Source organism: Panthera pardus, unplaced genomic scaffold (assembly GCF_024362965.1).
Source record: "Panthera pardus isolate Hobbes unplaced genomic scaffold, ASM2436296v1 HiC_scaffold_11, whole genome shotgun sequence".
Classification (NCBI taxonomy): domain Eukaryota; kingdom Metazoa; phylum Chordata; class Mammalia; order Carnivora; family Felidae; genus Panthera; species Panthera pardus.
In genome coordinates, this window is record NW_026526666.1 from 83773612 (window position 1) to 83790488 (window position 16877).

General features: G+C 40.4%; 1 protein-coding gene across 16 annotated transcripts in view; it reads right to left on the reverse strand.

The window, feature by feature from the left end:
- Positions 1-16877, reverse strand: part of PUM1 (pumilio RNA binding family member 1) — a 133266-nt gene that overhangs the window by 84579 nt on the left and 31810 nt on the right. For all 16 annotated transcript variants that reach the window (XM_053898259.1, XM_053898254.1, XM_053898238.1 and 13 more), the window contains one exon: positions 7706-7774. In XM_053898259.1, the coding sequence (XP_053754234.1) occupies positions 7706-7774 (69 nt within the window). The remainder of the gene's footprint in view (positions 1-7705; positions 7775-16877) is intronic.

Below are 16877 nucleotides of genomic sequence, written 5' to 3' on the forward strand. Positions count from 1 at the left end.
CAAAGCAGGAAACAGCTCAACTAAGAGAAGAGAAAGAGTCCTTTGCCTCAAGATGGGAGCAAATACTTAAACCCACCCACATGCCCAGTCAGCCTCAGGGCATTTTTAATTATTAAATTGACAAGACAAAGATCTCAGTGTGCCAGATATGGACAAGTTCCCTTTTTCATGCACTCCAGGAGATGAAAATTTCATAGATATGGCTATTATGTATACCAGGAAGACCAATACGGAAAATAAATTCTTTCCTCTACATGCTTTGCTATAATGAGAATCACAGAATGCATTAATTAATCAAGAAACAATGGATTAACTCTGGTTAATTCTGGTTCCTCATCAGTAAAGTAATAGTAAAGAAGAGAGAATTACACACAATATTGTTTAATACACACTCGAACAAGAAATATAACAAAAGTAATTCCTGTTTTCTAAATACAATTATGTCTGGTTGTGTATATGTAATGAGGGTATTTCCACGCCCCCGCAGATCACCCAGAGAAAGTGTCCCATTGATCGAGTTACAACTATATTAAACAAAAGACCCTTTATAATAGACCCCTTATATCGGATTCAACTTGGCTGATAACAGCATTGCTGATTTACTCTTCATCTTATGTACTACTCTTTGCAAAATAATCAAATAGTTTGAAAATGTAAAAATATGCAGAGAAGGATGAATGAATAGAGGCTTTTTTAGTTCTGGCAGTTCCTCATCCTCCCCCCTTCACAACCCTACATCCCTTAGGATAGAAAAGTAATCTGAATAAAGAATACAGGCAATAAATATTTACGGAATTGAACTAAGGTCCCGTGCGGGGAGGACAGTATCAACTTCTGGATAAAAGAGAAAATAAAGAGGAAGCCATGCTTAGGAAAAAAATATTTATTTTGTAAGATTCATTCAACACAGTATATGGGCAGATGCTATTTACAAAGTATGTTATTAAGCTGAAGCCCCTGCCCTGAACAAACTTATGTGCGGGGAAACAGAAAACATTTACACAAATCACTACATATGAAATAAATCAGAGCCATAAGAATGACACAAATAACTTGCTACTTGAATTCCTCTCCATAGATTCTGGTTGGTAAGAGCAAGAAAAGTTTTATAAAGAGGAGCTGATAAGTGAAGTTAAATAACAGACTCTGGACATGAAGAAACGAACAGCAGAAAAACCCAGTAAGATCTGGATTCACAGAGATGTGAATTCAAACAGCTGGTTCATGATCATGTTAACCTCTCAAATCCCTTTTTGCCCGGTCTATAAAAGGGCATCACAATATTGTAGGATCGCTGTGAAGACTGTAACGTATACAAAGTAGTTGGCATAGTACCTGGAAAATTATATACGGTAATGTGCTGCAGCTATTATTATTATTCCTGAGCCTACTGAAATAGAACTTATTTGGCATTCAAATCCACATCTTAATACTCATCACCTTAGCTGGAATCACTTGGCCTTAGGACTCATTTTCCTCATGTAAAAAAAAAAAAAAATGGTATTAATATCTCCCAAAAATCTATTCAGAGATTCACATAAGCAATGAAATCAATGCCAAAGTATCTTGAAAAGTGTTAATGCATTACTGTAGCGATTTAGTTGGCCTGCCCTCAAATAAAGCACAGTGATGTGGATGAAAAGAATGAAAACATTTCAACCAATGGAGGATAAAGGGGGAGAAATTTAACAAACACAGACTAAGCAGTATGTGGATAAGCTACATCCTGCTGCAAAGGATATACAGTGGTAGGTCTATCTATTCTTCCCAATACAGGAGAGAAGGCAGATATTGGAACGAGTGAGGTTCCCAACAGGTCTCAAAGTGGTGGGACAGAATTGAGAACCAGGTTCCAAATGTCAGATGCACCCACATTCTCAAGGTTAGAAGACCCCTTTTTCTTTTTCTTTTTCTTTTTTTTAATATAAAATGTATTGTCAAATTGGTTTCCATACAACACCCAGTGCTCATCCTAACAGGTGCCCTCCTCAATACAGAAGACCCCTTTTTCTATCTTGTTCTTCAAAACGCCCAGTCCCAAAACTATTACAAGATCTCAGGAACTTCCCCAAACAATACCTTAAAGAGGTCGCTTACTTCATCTCTAATCCATAGTCACTAACCTAAAACAGGAAAGCCATGAACTAAGATCTCATACCTCCAGGTCACTTGGTCTGGCTAACTATGTATGTTATCTCTTAAGGAAACATTCTAATAGCAAGATGCCAAAAATGCCCAACAACCAAATGGTATTAAGACAAGGCTAAAGGAACTAGGCAGTTTTACCATTCCTGTCTGTACTCAAAAGCTATATTTTGGGGGAAAAGGGATTCACTGAATTATTTGGTCAGATGTTTTTATATTAATACACCAAAGACTTTATTAATTCGTCTTCCTTCTGCAAGAAAGGGTGCATGATTTTGCTGGCACACAATATATCTCCTTTCTAAATTCTGTCAATTTTGGAGTCAATCGAGTTATTCTTATGGGACTCGAATTGCAAGAAACTGCCAGTGTAAGGTAGCCATTCTTGGGCTGTGAATCCTAAAAGTACTTTTAGCTACTCAAAAAAAAGCCTCCAGTTCTATGAGCCATTCTGTTTGCCATGATGGAAAGATGTAGAAAAGAATTTAACAGACTTGGTATCCACATTAGGCTTCCACTTGCCTTGATTTCAGAATTGCCACTCATGAGCCCTTAGGAACAGATACGTCAACGCCTTAGACAACTGCAGACTGGTGAATGAGTCACTTAGAAAACCCAATGAAAAGTTACAGAACCTCTACATCACAAGGGGGAAGTCACTCTAAAAAGACATCTTTTAGATGCTCTCTGGCATATCCTAGAAAAAGGAGAACTATTCCTCTTTTCTATCTTTTTAAAGATATAGAAATAAGGGCAAACTCCAAAATCTTAGACTTGAAAGGGTCCTGGGAAACCAGTCAACATCTTTGTCTTACAGATGAAAAAAAGCCCAAGTCCAAAGAAGATGAACGTCTGAACCAAGGCTGGACTGTGGCTTCAGGGTTCTGGTCTAGAGCGTGCTCTATCCCACCAAGTTATACCTTTCTTTGGGTGAACCGTTCTTTAGCTCTCCAAATCACTACCAAATTCCTTCCTTTACTAGCCATTTTGCTAATTTTACACTTACAGATAGAATTCCTATATAATGTCCAATAAGAATCTGCAGCTTTATTTTAGGGGTGCCTGGGTGGCTCAGTCACTTAAGCGACTTCGGATCAGGTCATGATCTCACGGCTCATGAGTTCAAGTCCCATATCGGGCTCTGTGCTAACAGTGCAGACCTGCTTTGGATCCTGTCTCCCTCTCTCTCTGCCCCTTCACAGCTTGTGTGCTCGCTTGCTCTCTCTCTCTCTCTCTCTCTCTCTCTCTCGCTCTCCTTCAAAAATAAACATTTAAAAACATTTTTAAGAAAAAAAAAAAGATTGGGGCGCCCGGGTGGCTCAGTCGGTTGGGCGTCCGACTTCGGCCCAGGTCATGATCTCACGGTTCATGGGTTCGAGGCCCGCGTCAGGCTCTGTGCTGACAGCTCAGAACCTGGAGCCTGCTTTGAATTCTGTGTCTCCCTCTCGCTCTGCCCCTTCCCTACTCACACTCTGTCACTCTCTGTCTCTCAAAAATAAACATTGGAAAAAAAAAAAAAAAAAGAATCTACAGCTGTATTTTAACCCTATCTCACCTTATTCTACTTCCAAGGAACATGACAGGATTCTCATTAGGACTCCACACACACAAGCACCTCCCAGATCTGCTTCCTCAGGTTTACAAACTTGTCTATGCTTCAGCTTTCTAAAACAAAGATGAAGGGCCACGTATCTAAATACATCCCATTTATTCCAGAAATAATCACTACTATCTCAACGTCCCTGAAAATGATCAAGTTTTCTGCACATAAAACAGTAAGGAATCTTAAACAGAAAAAAAGTCCTCAGTTTTTAGAAAACCAATTATGCAAAAAAAAACAAGGTGCCTTTTCTATCAACAGCTCTCCCCTTGGCAAATCCATCCTTTTTTAAGACACAAAAAGTAGGAACACTGCTGTCCTCTTACAGGTGAAGCAAGTAAATTATACAAAATCAGAAACCAAACCAATGTAGAAACCAAGCCCAGTTACCCAAGGTTAGTGAGCCTTTCCTCAGTACTGCAAAGATCTACTCCTGAATACTCAACTAACAGCCTAAGCTTCTCATGTGTAAATTTAAGAAGCTGCTCCAATATGTGCCTTTCAGCTTTTCAGGACTATACCTTTAAGTTGAATGGAAATGACCAGCAAGGAGAGTAGATGACATATTTGAAAATAATTTGTGGCCTAACCCTAAGGCATTTATTTTACTATCGTCCTTTTTATGTTGATATTCTAGAATAAGAGGTAGGTAAAGCACTTGTATTGTGATCCTTCAGCTAAGGACAACTGTACCTCGGACAGCCAACAAGGTCTGAGGTGATGGTTCAAGCAGCCACTTCTTAGCAAGAGTTCTAAGAAATGCTCTACATTTTGCAGAGCCTAGTGTTGGCTTTGACGGAAAAAATGTTAACAAGAGCCAAGAAGCATTAACTTTACTAGAGCTCAATTACTCTTGATGGAACCAATTCTCTCTCAATTCTAATGATTCATAACGTTCTTAACAGAAGGAACTAGGACTCCTTTTCGTTTACCAAAACGAGGTATCTATCGTTTACTGTAATGAGGACTCACACAAGTGCAAGCGCGTGCACACACACACACACACACAAATACACACAAAATAAGTGAAACAAAAATACACTGTGCCTGGCTGAAAAATCAAAGCAATTTACTTGAAATTTTAGCGTATATAGGGGTAAAGACTACATTTATACACAGCCCCTCTCTTTCATTGCTTAAAGGGAAGGAAATTTAATGAGGTTAAACTAATTAGAAGCTGTAGCTTTATTTTATAATAAAAGCTTATTAATTCTTCGTTTCTCTTTTGCCAACTTCCCTTGTAACACTGCAGAAAACATTCTCCCACCTTGCACCTATCCAGACCCTAACTAAATAAACCAGAAAACAATTCCCAAGTCTTACACTCTTCCATTACAGTAATCACAAACTCTCCAAGCGATACTGACCACTCCCTTCTCTCTAAACCCGAAACATATATAGGCAACACTGGGCCTTCTTTCTGTTGTCAAGTGTACTCTCTGCTTCCTCAAGTAGCTAAAGAGCTCCTTGGGTACAGAAACCTCATTCTCTATACTTAGTCCGTCCACACCGTGCCTAGCCAGTGGGTTATGCTTTCAAAAACCAGGGGCACCTGGCTGGTAGAGCTTGCAACTCTTGATCTTGGGGTCATGAGTTTGAGCTCCACATTGAGGGCAGAGTCTACTTTTAAAAAACGACCTCAGTATCTGTATTTTGGGAGGAACATATATTAAGCATTTTTTTTAATCCTCCCCCAAAATATCAATTTTTATACAGCTTACTAAAATGAGATTTTCATTTACTCTAAGGGAACATGCTTTGAAGAGGAAGCCAGGTCAGAATCCCAGTTTCATCACTTACTAGATATGTGGCCCTGGGCAAATTAATTCATCTCTCTCAGCCTCTTTCTTTATCTGGATAAGAGATCCGTCCTGATAGAGTTACTGGTGAGACAAACTCCTTAGCACCTGTGTAATACATTGCCAGCAAACGGTAGTTATTATTACTCTCTGAATACGTAATGAGGAAAGAAGAAGAGTGACACCCCATAACTGCTGGAGTACATTTTGGTTCTCTACATATGCCCACAACCAGGTGCGAGTATACAGATACCAAAAAACTACTATTTCCTAACACAAATAAGAAAGGTGAGGTTTGGAAGCCTTGGGTAGGGGGAAAGGTATTTTTGGAAGGAAAAAACTATTCAAAAAATATTTTTGTCAGGGTGTCTGGGTGGCTGCCGGGTGAGCATCTGACTCTTGATTGTGGCTCAGGTCATGAACTCATGGGGTTCATGAGTACAAGCCCCACATCAGGTTCTGCACTGACAGTGTGGAGCCTGCTTGAAATTCTTTCTCTCTCTCCTCTCTCTCTCTCTCAAAATAAAAAAGTGTGTGCATTTGTGTGTGTGTCTGTGTGTGTGTGTAGTTTTGTCATTATTTATATAAAATTCACTTTCTATTCGATTCTGTTCACTATTTCTTCAATTAAACAGACTTTAAGCCTTTAGAGATTATATAGTGTACACAACAGCAAAAGGCATTATTTTATTTTGTATAACTAATTTTAAAAACTGGCACTGATTTCTGGTGGAGTGGACCAGGCTAAAATCACAGGAGTGGGGAACAAGAGAAACACGGTTTTCCCATCTATACTTAATATCTGATTCATCTGTCTAACTTTCTGTTCAAATTTTGCTCCAAAAGCTGAGAAAAATCTCTTCCCCATTAACCACAGAGGATTTATTAATGTGCACTGTTTTAATATTAGGCAGGCACGGGAGACATAATGCCACCTATCTAACTTCTCTTAAAGCTCTAGGAGAAAAACCCATGAACAGGCCCAAAACCCATGAACCCAAGATGATAGGACACTGGAACTCTGATCACAGGATGACAAGGAAAAGTTGGAAACAAAATCTCAAAACACAGGAAGCAAGACCCTCAGAACCAAAACACCAGAAGAGTTTAACTAATGCCTAACCACAACGGCAGTCAATGAATGTTTGCTATACATCAGGAGAAGAATTACCTTAATCCTGAACCCTCAGAACCCAGCACAGTGCCTGGATCAAAGGATATTTGCTAAATCAAAGAACAAGTGTGTTTAATGAATGATATAAAAGAGAATCCAGAATACAGCTATTTTCCCTCCTTTAAAACATTAAAACAGATGTGGGAGCTTTTAAATATTAGATATGCAAAAAATAAAACAGAAGGAAAAAACCTAAGGTTAAGCTCCAGAACAAGAGAACCACAAGCAAATGCCCCCAGCTTGAGAACCTGTTACACCTTTGGCTCTTAATCCAAACTATATGTTCTACCTTATCACCAATACATTCTAATTGTCAACCACAAGAATGGCCAGAAGTCAGCTGTGCTTTATACTCCCATTTCTTCTAGAATTACGGCAACCTTCCCTATCGATGTGCAGATGACAGGAATTTGTTTTTGCAAATTTTAAACATGATAAACAAACCAAACTTCTTGTTCCTGAATTCTATATATTCTGACTGACACCTCTACCCTCTGGAATCATTTCACCAGAAATCTAACAACTTCCTCTCCACAATGGAGCTCCAAACAACCTCCTCAACCTACTCTAAAAACAGGTTAGCAACATGTTCTGATCAGCAGCCAATCTAAGACCCCCTTCCGCTGCAAAAAGAACCTAGTGAGTGGAAAATGAGGCAAAAGTAAGGATATGTGATGCATATAAAATTATCTTGTGAAACTTTAAAGCCTCGACTTACAGCTGACTGGCTAATAGAACCATCAATAATTTGTGCTCATGTTTTGGTTGCTTTGTTTTATTTTTAAGACATTAGGCTAAGGTTAACGTTCTTCTTATAATGAAATCATTTTGGCAAAATTCTGCAATATCCCATTCCTATCATGAGGATGGCAACAAGGAAAAGCAAGCACATACTTCTGGAGACTAGATTCGGACACATTTGATGAAAGACAGCTCCAAACTTCCCTTAAAAACAGGCCCACTTTTCTGACACACCAGTTCACTTACCTCTCCCATCGCTCTTCCCTCCAGAGCAAGTGCTTGAAAATCATGATTCAGTTCATCCATAGAACGCACCTATCGTTCAAAATAGAGAAGGAAAAAGTTTCGAGTTAGCATCTTGAATTGTACGCTCACATTAAACACAACGGTTTACCTTCAGATACTGACAGAGACATAACAATAAGCAAGTGACTGAAATTAAACATTCACTTACCTTCAATCAGCAGGGTTCAGAGCCAATGACCCCTGTTTTCTCCCCTCCCATTCCTTTTTTTTCCACAACATGAAAAATACATAATCCAGAAAAAGCATATTCCATCAAATGAGCATTATGTTAGCTATTTTTCATACATCTTAAATGTATAAGACCAACATGCTGAAGGGCAATGACCTACGATTATGTGACCTGAACATGGCTCTGGACTCAAAAGCCACAGTGCTTGCCCCCAACTGTGACAAGCAAGTAGAAACAAGGGGACTCATTTGACCCAACCCAGTTATTTCTTGGATAAACCTCAGGGAAAGGCACTGCAAACTGTATAGTGGGGTGTCCGAACATTTCTCCATGTTGGAAGACCTCCGCGGAGGGGCTCTTGGGATCTCAACTCCAGGAGGAAAAAACAGCACTCATCACAAGAATCCCTTCAAACCTCACCTATCATTAAACTACTGCCCACATCGGAACAATCTTTTCAGGCTTCAATGAACTCCTATCTAAGGTCATTTCTACAAGATAAGGTTAAGATCAAGGAAGAAGTGTGCGATCGTTTGTTCGAAACAGTAACCCAAAAAACCTTGTGTTGTCTAATATCCTGTAGGTCCTCTCAGTTATGAGCAGCAAGCCATCTCTGCTGCCTGAGGCCAGAGGACCGTCCCTTGTTTATTCACAAGGAAGGCTCTTCGACCGCTGGAGAAAGACAGCAGAGGGCCTGAAGCAGGACTCTCACAAACCCCTCATCTGACCATCACTACCTCCCAATGTCGGTGTACAATCGCCAGCAGTGGGTACACACAAAGGTCAGGCTGAGGTCAGGCAGGCAGAGGGAAGAGTATGGAGAACACGGGCCAGAATACAGCTAGGAGAACCAACTCAAGGATTTTATTAACAGGGCTGCCTGTTTATCACCCAACAATCTTAACTTGACTGAACTGACACCACATAAAAATATAGTTACACCGCTGTTCTGAGTCACATATCTTCAAAACCCAGAGCTGATATACGCTACAAAATGACAATGTGTCACTAAGACAAAGCAGCTTTGGGATGCCTGCTAAAAATGGAAATTTATAAAATTCAAAATGAAGCTAAAATTCAGCCCAATGAGAACAAAGAGACATAGATAGAGACCAAGCTTTTTACTGTGATTAAAATAGTTTCAAAGGGCCTGGAAACAAGCTGTGACCACATTACAAAGTGTTTCCATTATTTAGGTAAACACACTGAGTAAGCTTCTAAGCTATAGGTAGTAAAGATAAAGGCGGGGCCGTGGGGGGGAGGAGAGAATGAGGACAAGATGCTAACTGGAAAACTACAAATGTCAGATGAAATCATTTTGAACCTTCAAGCCAGAGTGAACATTTACAAAGCATGTAAATCAAATGCATAAAGCTCTGTATCTAGCTCTTTCTGTGGAATCCAATCATACATTTAACTAGAGCTAGGCATTTCTTGAAAATCCAATCTACAAATAGTTTTAACCAAGAATGTTGGAAATCCTATTTATATTTCCCAAGGAGGGAAATATAAAGAGAGTAGTAAGGCAAGGTACAGAACATGCAGTACACATATTTATGTCATCGTCACAACAACGTCACAGCGATTATTTCCATTTAAAAGATGAGAACACCGAACCTCTGAGAAATGCCCTTCCCAACTGTTGTTAAGAGGGCAGAGCCCTTAAATGGCACTGCCAGGATTCAAATCCGGGGCTTCCAACTCAAAATGCAACGTCCTTCCTAGGTGACCACGCTGCCTCCAAGGCAACCACAGGAAGTTTCGCCCCCTCAGATAACAGTGCCTTCTGTTTCTGCCTGGGCTTTGAGGAGTGTGCTTTCTTGGAGTGTTTGCCTTTGCTTTCCACTGTCTCCTCCCCCGCACCTTCAAAGCCAGCCCACCCTGCCCTTGGAGCCATTTCCATTCCCTTCTATATGATCTATCTTCCCATCCATCACTCACTCACTCACTCATTCATTCTCTCTCTCTCTCCCTCCCCCCTCCCCCTCCCCCCCCTTTCCCTCTTTCCCTCTCTCTCTGTTCTTATTTGCTAGCTCTCTCAGCTCTTCTCTCTCCCTCTCTTCAGTTCCCTCTTCACCTCCTCCAGCCCTCCCTCTTTCCGGGTGTCTCCCTCTGTCCCCCGCCTCCCACCCAGAGGATGAACCACTCTTCCTCCTACCTCTGCGCACTACCCTCCTAATTCCTGTGGGTCGTTCTCCTCACACAGGTGAGAAGGAGCCTCAGTTTCCAAAGTTTGCCACGCTAGTCCAGAAACTCCATTATAAACCATTTGCCCACAGGTGACTAGACCAGACAAATCCAATCATTCTCACAAAAAAACGTTTTAACTAGTCAGGAACGTACTGTTTATAGTAGAAGCTATACCTGGTATGGTCATCGACACCAGGCAGACTCTCCACACAAATTCTTCCTAGGAAACAAAACTAATGATCAGAAGAAGATGCTCGGGAATCAAGAGAAATCAAAGAATGAAGAAATATTTTAGGCAGGTAACAAAGAAGCTCCTTCTGTCATAAAAGAGAAGAGCTGGCTGCAAATTATAATCGGAGTAAATTCTCCCATCAGGACAGAACAGTCTTTCCCAGTCCTGGTGCTCTACTTCTCCCTTCTCTAGATTTGAGTGCCTCATTAGTGTTAATTTCTAGCACGACTTACTAATTTCTTCTCCATTTTTGCTAAATGTCTAGAAGACGTCCTTCCTCTCACTAACTGCTCTTACCTATCTCCTTTGGTTTCACAAACCTATTTCCTGTTTTCCGTCTTTGGGCTACTTGCCAGTAACATGTAACTTTCTCATAACCATCCAGGACTTGCTCCACCACTGCCCCTCCCCATGAAGGCATCTGCCCGTCCCTTTACTGAAGACGCAAGCAAGAGAAGCACTTTAGTGCCTGACCCACGTCCATGTTCCTCTCTTCATCCCACCACAAATACCATCCATACACAGGTCCTATGCTTCTGAGTTTCCCTTCCATTTCCCAGTTCCCAGAACTTTCTTCCGTAAACTCAACACCTATCTCTCCTTCTAGCAGGGATCCTGTCCTAACTAGATCCTGTTGCCTAATTTGGCAAACTAAGTTGCATGTTTTACCACACAGAAGTTATAAAATAAAAACAAATAGACCCAGGATTACAGATCACACTTGGAAAATTAAAAATTAAGCGGAAGTATCACTTTACAAATCTCTTATCAAATTCTCTTTAAGATAATCACATGGAAAGGGTGCCTGCCCTTTCCATCACCCCTTGAGAAACCCTACTTACCATACCCAACGGTCCACACACTTATCAGAATCATCAATGAATGATATACATGTCACTACTGCCTCATCTGTAAAACTGAGATAACACCAACTCTTTTACAAGTTTGTTGTAATAGTTAAATGAGACAAAATGCCCAATACTTAGGAGGCACTTATTCAACTGTACCCACCTCACAGGTTATTCTGTTTTAAGTAACTGAAATGTCTCCTTCACCCATTCATCCCTTCTTTCCCCACCCACCCCCCACACCCCCAGGGTTAAGGTTTTGGCCATGCCTTGTTGGGAGGGTGGGGTGGGTGTCTCTCCAGTTCAGCATTTCCATAATCAACGTATTAAAAGTACCTAGATCATGCAAACATCTAAATTACTTTCTAAAACTTAGCATCTCAAAGTACATCCATCTCTCTGTCTCAATTCCCAGCTAAATCATCAATTCAAAGAAACTTCAACACTCACTCTCCATCCTCATCCATTCAGAAACTTCCAAAAGGGAAAAAAAAAAAAAACAAAAAAAAACCACCATCGCTGGCTCAACCTCACGTTCTTTCAGTTCTCATTTTTTAAAACACTCAGTAAAACCACTTTATAAAATTCCTCCATTCCTGAACTTCCCTTGCCACTATGGTCTCCTGATTCTCCTCCTACCTCACTATTCACATGTTTGACTCTTTTTGCCAACCAACATTGTAGTCAAAGGGGGTAAAAAAAGAACAAACTCAGGCACAAAGACATCCAGATGTAAACAGTTCGTGATCCAAATATTTAATCAATTACAATTAATCCATTTTTCAAGCAGGTGTTGTTGAACATTATACCTCAAAGAATGGAATGAAGCAAATAATCATGGGAGACCACACAGTCCGGAACAAAAGCCATAAGAAAGAAACAAGTTTTGACAGCGCTGTGGTCAGGTTCTTGGCCCTACTCTGCCAGCATTCCTCTTAACTGCCCAGTGTGTCTTTACAAAGAATGTCCCTCTACTTGAGCCAGCTTGACCAGTTCTCCGTTGCTTGTACAGAAGAACCAAACTCGGACACAAAGATATCACTGACTTGGTATTTATTAAATCACACTGGAAATCTTTATTTTTTTTTTAACGTTTATTTGAGAGAGAGAGACACAGCACAAGCGGGGGGGGCGAGGGATGGGGGGCAGAGGGAGAGAGGGAGAGAGAGAATCCCAAGCAGGCTCCGCACTGTCAACACAGAGCCCAATGGGGGGCTCAGTCTCTTGGACCGTAAGATCATGACTTCAGCCAAAATCAAGAGTCGGATGCTTAACCAACTGAGCCACCCAGGCACCCTAATATAGTATTTTAAAAAAGAGTAACTCAGAGCTATATGGTGCACTTAAAAAAATAAAATTCAACAAATCAATACTTTCTGAATATTCTCTGTAATGGACATGTTTCAAGACACCTGCTTAGAAAGGACAAGTTCATGATTCCTATCATCTCTGGCCTACTGCAGAGATGCCTTTTGCAGCACCTACTGCACAAGTATTCCCCTAAATGGCCAAATCCCTGGTACCTGGTAAGAAATGATAAACTGACCTAATCAGGTTCTTCTCTTACCATGTGAGCCTGACGGGTATGGAGAGATAAAATGAAGGTTCCTAAAGATCTGGCAGTTGGGGCTATCATTTCTGATTCAAGTATCAGCTGGTGAATAAGCAGAAGACAAGCAACGTAGAGAAAGAATGTGCTGGAAACAGAAAGCCACCTAGTGCCAAGGGGGCCCACGTTTACATTTCTACTCAGGGGTGGTCAGAGAGAATCCCTGGCATTCTTTCACTAAAGCCCTGAATTTTTGCTAGTTAAAACATATTTCTACACCTTGAGACTAAAATTGCCTTTACTAGAATATGTGCTTCCTCAACCACTGAATCTAAGTTGTCAGAGGAGCTTTTCTCCTCCACAACTACCTTTGTTCTCCTGGAGGATTTTCTGCACAGGCAAGCCTAGATCACGTTAGCTCTGTTTCACTAGCACAGATCCAGAACAATATAAGCAGGGGAGCTGGTGCCAAGAACCATTACAGGAAGGAGACACCAGTGAGAAAAAGCCAAGCAAAAGCAAGAGAAACTTGAGCAGTGCCTGGCTGGCTCAGATGGCAGAGCATGAGACTCCAGATCTCGGGGCTGGTCTGTTTGAGCCCCATGTTGGGCGTAGAGATTACTTAAAAAACTAAAACCCTAAAAAAAAAAGCAGGAGAAACTTGAGCGATAAAATATGGAAAGGGAACATGAGAATTAACTACTAAGTCTGTTCTACAGCAGCTCTTGTACCACTACGTATCAGTATCATAAACAATAACTGATACTTACTAAGCCTTACTTTGTGCCAGACCCTGTCCTATAAATACTTTGTATGTTTTAACAATCATAATTTGAAAATGCAGGTACTCTTACAAAAGCACCCACTTTGTAAGAAAAGCAAAAACTGATTACGGTCCTCAAATAAAATGTAAATAAATCAGCATCCTTCTTGGCGGGGTGGGGATGGGTGGCATTGACAAAAAAACCCACTCTTTCAGCCTAAGTGGCTGCAAACCCTACTACGTGATCTTACTCATGAAGGTTTCCATTCTTTTTCACTGTCAGTAACAACACTAAACACCAGCATTTGCTGAGTTTCAAGACACTGTACTACAAAAATAGATATTATTCCACTTTATACACAAGGAAACCAAGGTTTAGTGAAGTAATTTGTGCAAAGTCATATAGCAGATAGAGTGGAATTCAAATTTAAGTCTCTACCCTTTACTACCTTCTCTGTTCTCGTCAAAGTCACACAAAAGCACACCTGGGTTCAACAGTTGTTCCAGCAACTAATTACTACGTTATTTTGATACTGTCTTCTATGATACACAATGAGGAAAATGAAGTCACCACAGCCAGGATTAGACTGAACGTCCACTTCTTGTTTTTTAATTTTTTTAATGTTTATTTATTTTTGAGAGAGAGAGAGAGAGCGCGCGCGCATGAGTGGGGAAGGGGGCAGAAAGAGAGGGAGACACAGAATCCGAAGCAGGCTCCAGGCTCTGAGCTGTCAGCACAGAGCCTGACGTGGGGCTCAAATTCACAGAACCTGAGCTGAAGTCAGATGCTTAACCGACTGAGCCACCCAGGCACCCCCATCCACTTCTTTATTATCTATCATTAAACACTGCTACTACTTTTACTAATTAAGGTAAATATATTAGAATTACAGATTTCCTAATATGCTGGTGGCATTCTGCTAGGATGATTAACAGACCCACATAATAAACTACTATAACTAAGTTACCAAAACTGTTTTGCTACCAGACTACCAGAATATATACATCTCATGTAAATGTCAGCACTTCCTAAACATAAAAGAAAACAATTTTGAAAGTAAAAGGAATTAATACACATTTTCAAAATCTTTAATGATACTAGTGACCTTTAAACACAGAAAAACCTCACAGCTGCTGGTTCTGCCAGTCTTTTTCTTAATTTCACCGATCATGTTCAAGCTGAAATCAATAATGAAGGCAAGGCCATTTTAACTGCAAAAAGAAACGGTTTAATTATTATGGAAGAACCTAATAAAAAGTGTAAAGCTTAAGACAATGATCGGGGCGCCTGGGTGACTCAGTTAGTAGAGCAGTAACTCTTTTTTTTCAACGTTTTTTTTTTTTTTTTTTTTTTTTATTTTTTTATTTTTGGGACAGAGAGAGACAGAGCACGAACGGGGGAGGGGCAGAGAGAGAGGGAGACACAGAATCGGAAACAGGCTCCAGGCTCCGAGCCATCAGCCCAGAGCCTGACGCGGGGCTCGAACTCACGGACCGCGAGATCGTGACCTGGCTGAAGTCGGACGCTTAACCGACTGCGCCACCCAGGCGCCCCAGTAGAGCAGTAACTCTTGATCTGAGTTCAAGCCCCTCAATGGATGCAGAGGTTACTTAAAAATAAAACACCTTAAAAACTTAAGATAATGATCAATCGTCTCTCTTCTTGTCTGGAAACTACTATCTGTAGCCAGAGAGCAAACTGGCATATTGCTAACCACCAAAAAAACCCAAAATTCAGAAACATAAAAGAGACTCCTATACCACTATAGAGATTACATTTACATAAAAAAAAAATGTTTATTTACAAATGGGGAACACACCAGAAAGTGTTCGTTAGCAGTAAAAAAACTTCATTCTGAAATACCAATCTCGAGAGAGAACATATGGAAAAAATAAAAAAAGATAAATGAGGAATACTCATCCAAAAGTTCCTAAATCAGGTTGTGGCAAATCTGTATCAGGCTCTTTTCAAAAAATGAAACAAAATTCAAAGGCACCATTGACCTCACTGGAATCAGGAACAATCTTACTGGCAGAGTATTAGAGTCTATGTGAAAGTAGCAAATATTTACCCCCCAAAAAGGTACAGAAGTGGATTTTCCAAAGTCTTGCTAACATCAAATTTTCTGAGATTCACTTTGTCATCCCTGGTGCTCACTAACAGACATGTAAGAATTCCTACCGTAAGAAGGGTTTGTCAGAGGAAACAAATGAAGGGCCTACACAGTCACTGATAAGAATTTTCTACAAATTACAAGACAGTGACTATTTGTAACAAATGTACAATTAAGGCCACCAGTGGAAACTACGAATTTTGGAACATAAGCTAGGAGGAGAAACTATCAGCCGCAAGGTTCGCCTACAGTGTCAGCCTCCAGGTGGGAGAGGTCCTTACGCAAAGACTACTTCTCTAGTTATTTGCTCTCCCTTGTTGGCAAACCAGAAGTTGGATGCAAACAAAAGTTCAAAGACCATGGCGCACAGGTCCTACTGCTCTCTTAACTGCTGTCATAACCACTAAGTAGCAAAACTGGCAGTTCGTCTTCTCTCTCTAAAAGTCACCCCCACAGTATTAAACACATGACGGGCAGTACACACGAATACCTGTAATGTGAGAAATTACCCTTGGTCTCAGGAGTGATCAAAATAGCAGAAATAGGACTTCCAGTGCCAGCTTCTTTAAAATGGTTCTTATCCTGCTGAAAAGAATACTTTGTCATGTTTTTCTACAGCTTTTCAAGAAAGAAATCTGATGGGGCACCTGTGTGGCTCAGTTGGTTAAGCATCCGATTTGGGCTCAGGTTATGATCTCAGGTCATGAGTTTGAGCCCCGCATTGGGCTGTCTGCTCTCAGCACAGAGCCTGCTTTGGACCCTCTGTCGTCCTCTCTCTCTGCCCCTCCCTTTCGCCTTCTCTCTCTCTCTCCCTCTCTCTCTAAACTAAATAAACAATTAAAAAAAATTTTTTTTAAGAAATTTGACAATATGCATCAAGTTTTATAAATGTTCACTGCCTCTGTTCTAGTAACTCCACTTCTAGGATTTTAGCCAAAGCAAATCATCAGAAATACGATCAAAGAGTGTTAACAAAGATCTTCAACCAGGCAATGGGATGGCAAAAGTGGTAAAAAGTTAAACTATAGTAGGAATCGTTAAGTGTAGTATATATTCACTTACAGAATTTTATGCAGCTATTTAAAACATCTTTAAAATTGTTCGAGAAAAATGTGTATGTGTAGGGATTCTAAAGACAACAAATCTGCATATATAAAAAGATACAAACACATTTCCATACAGAGACATAAACAAAGACTAGAAGGTTAAAAAAAAGACTAAGGTAATATACTCAAATGTTAAAATTT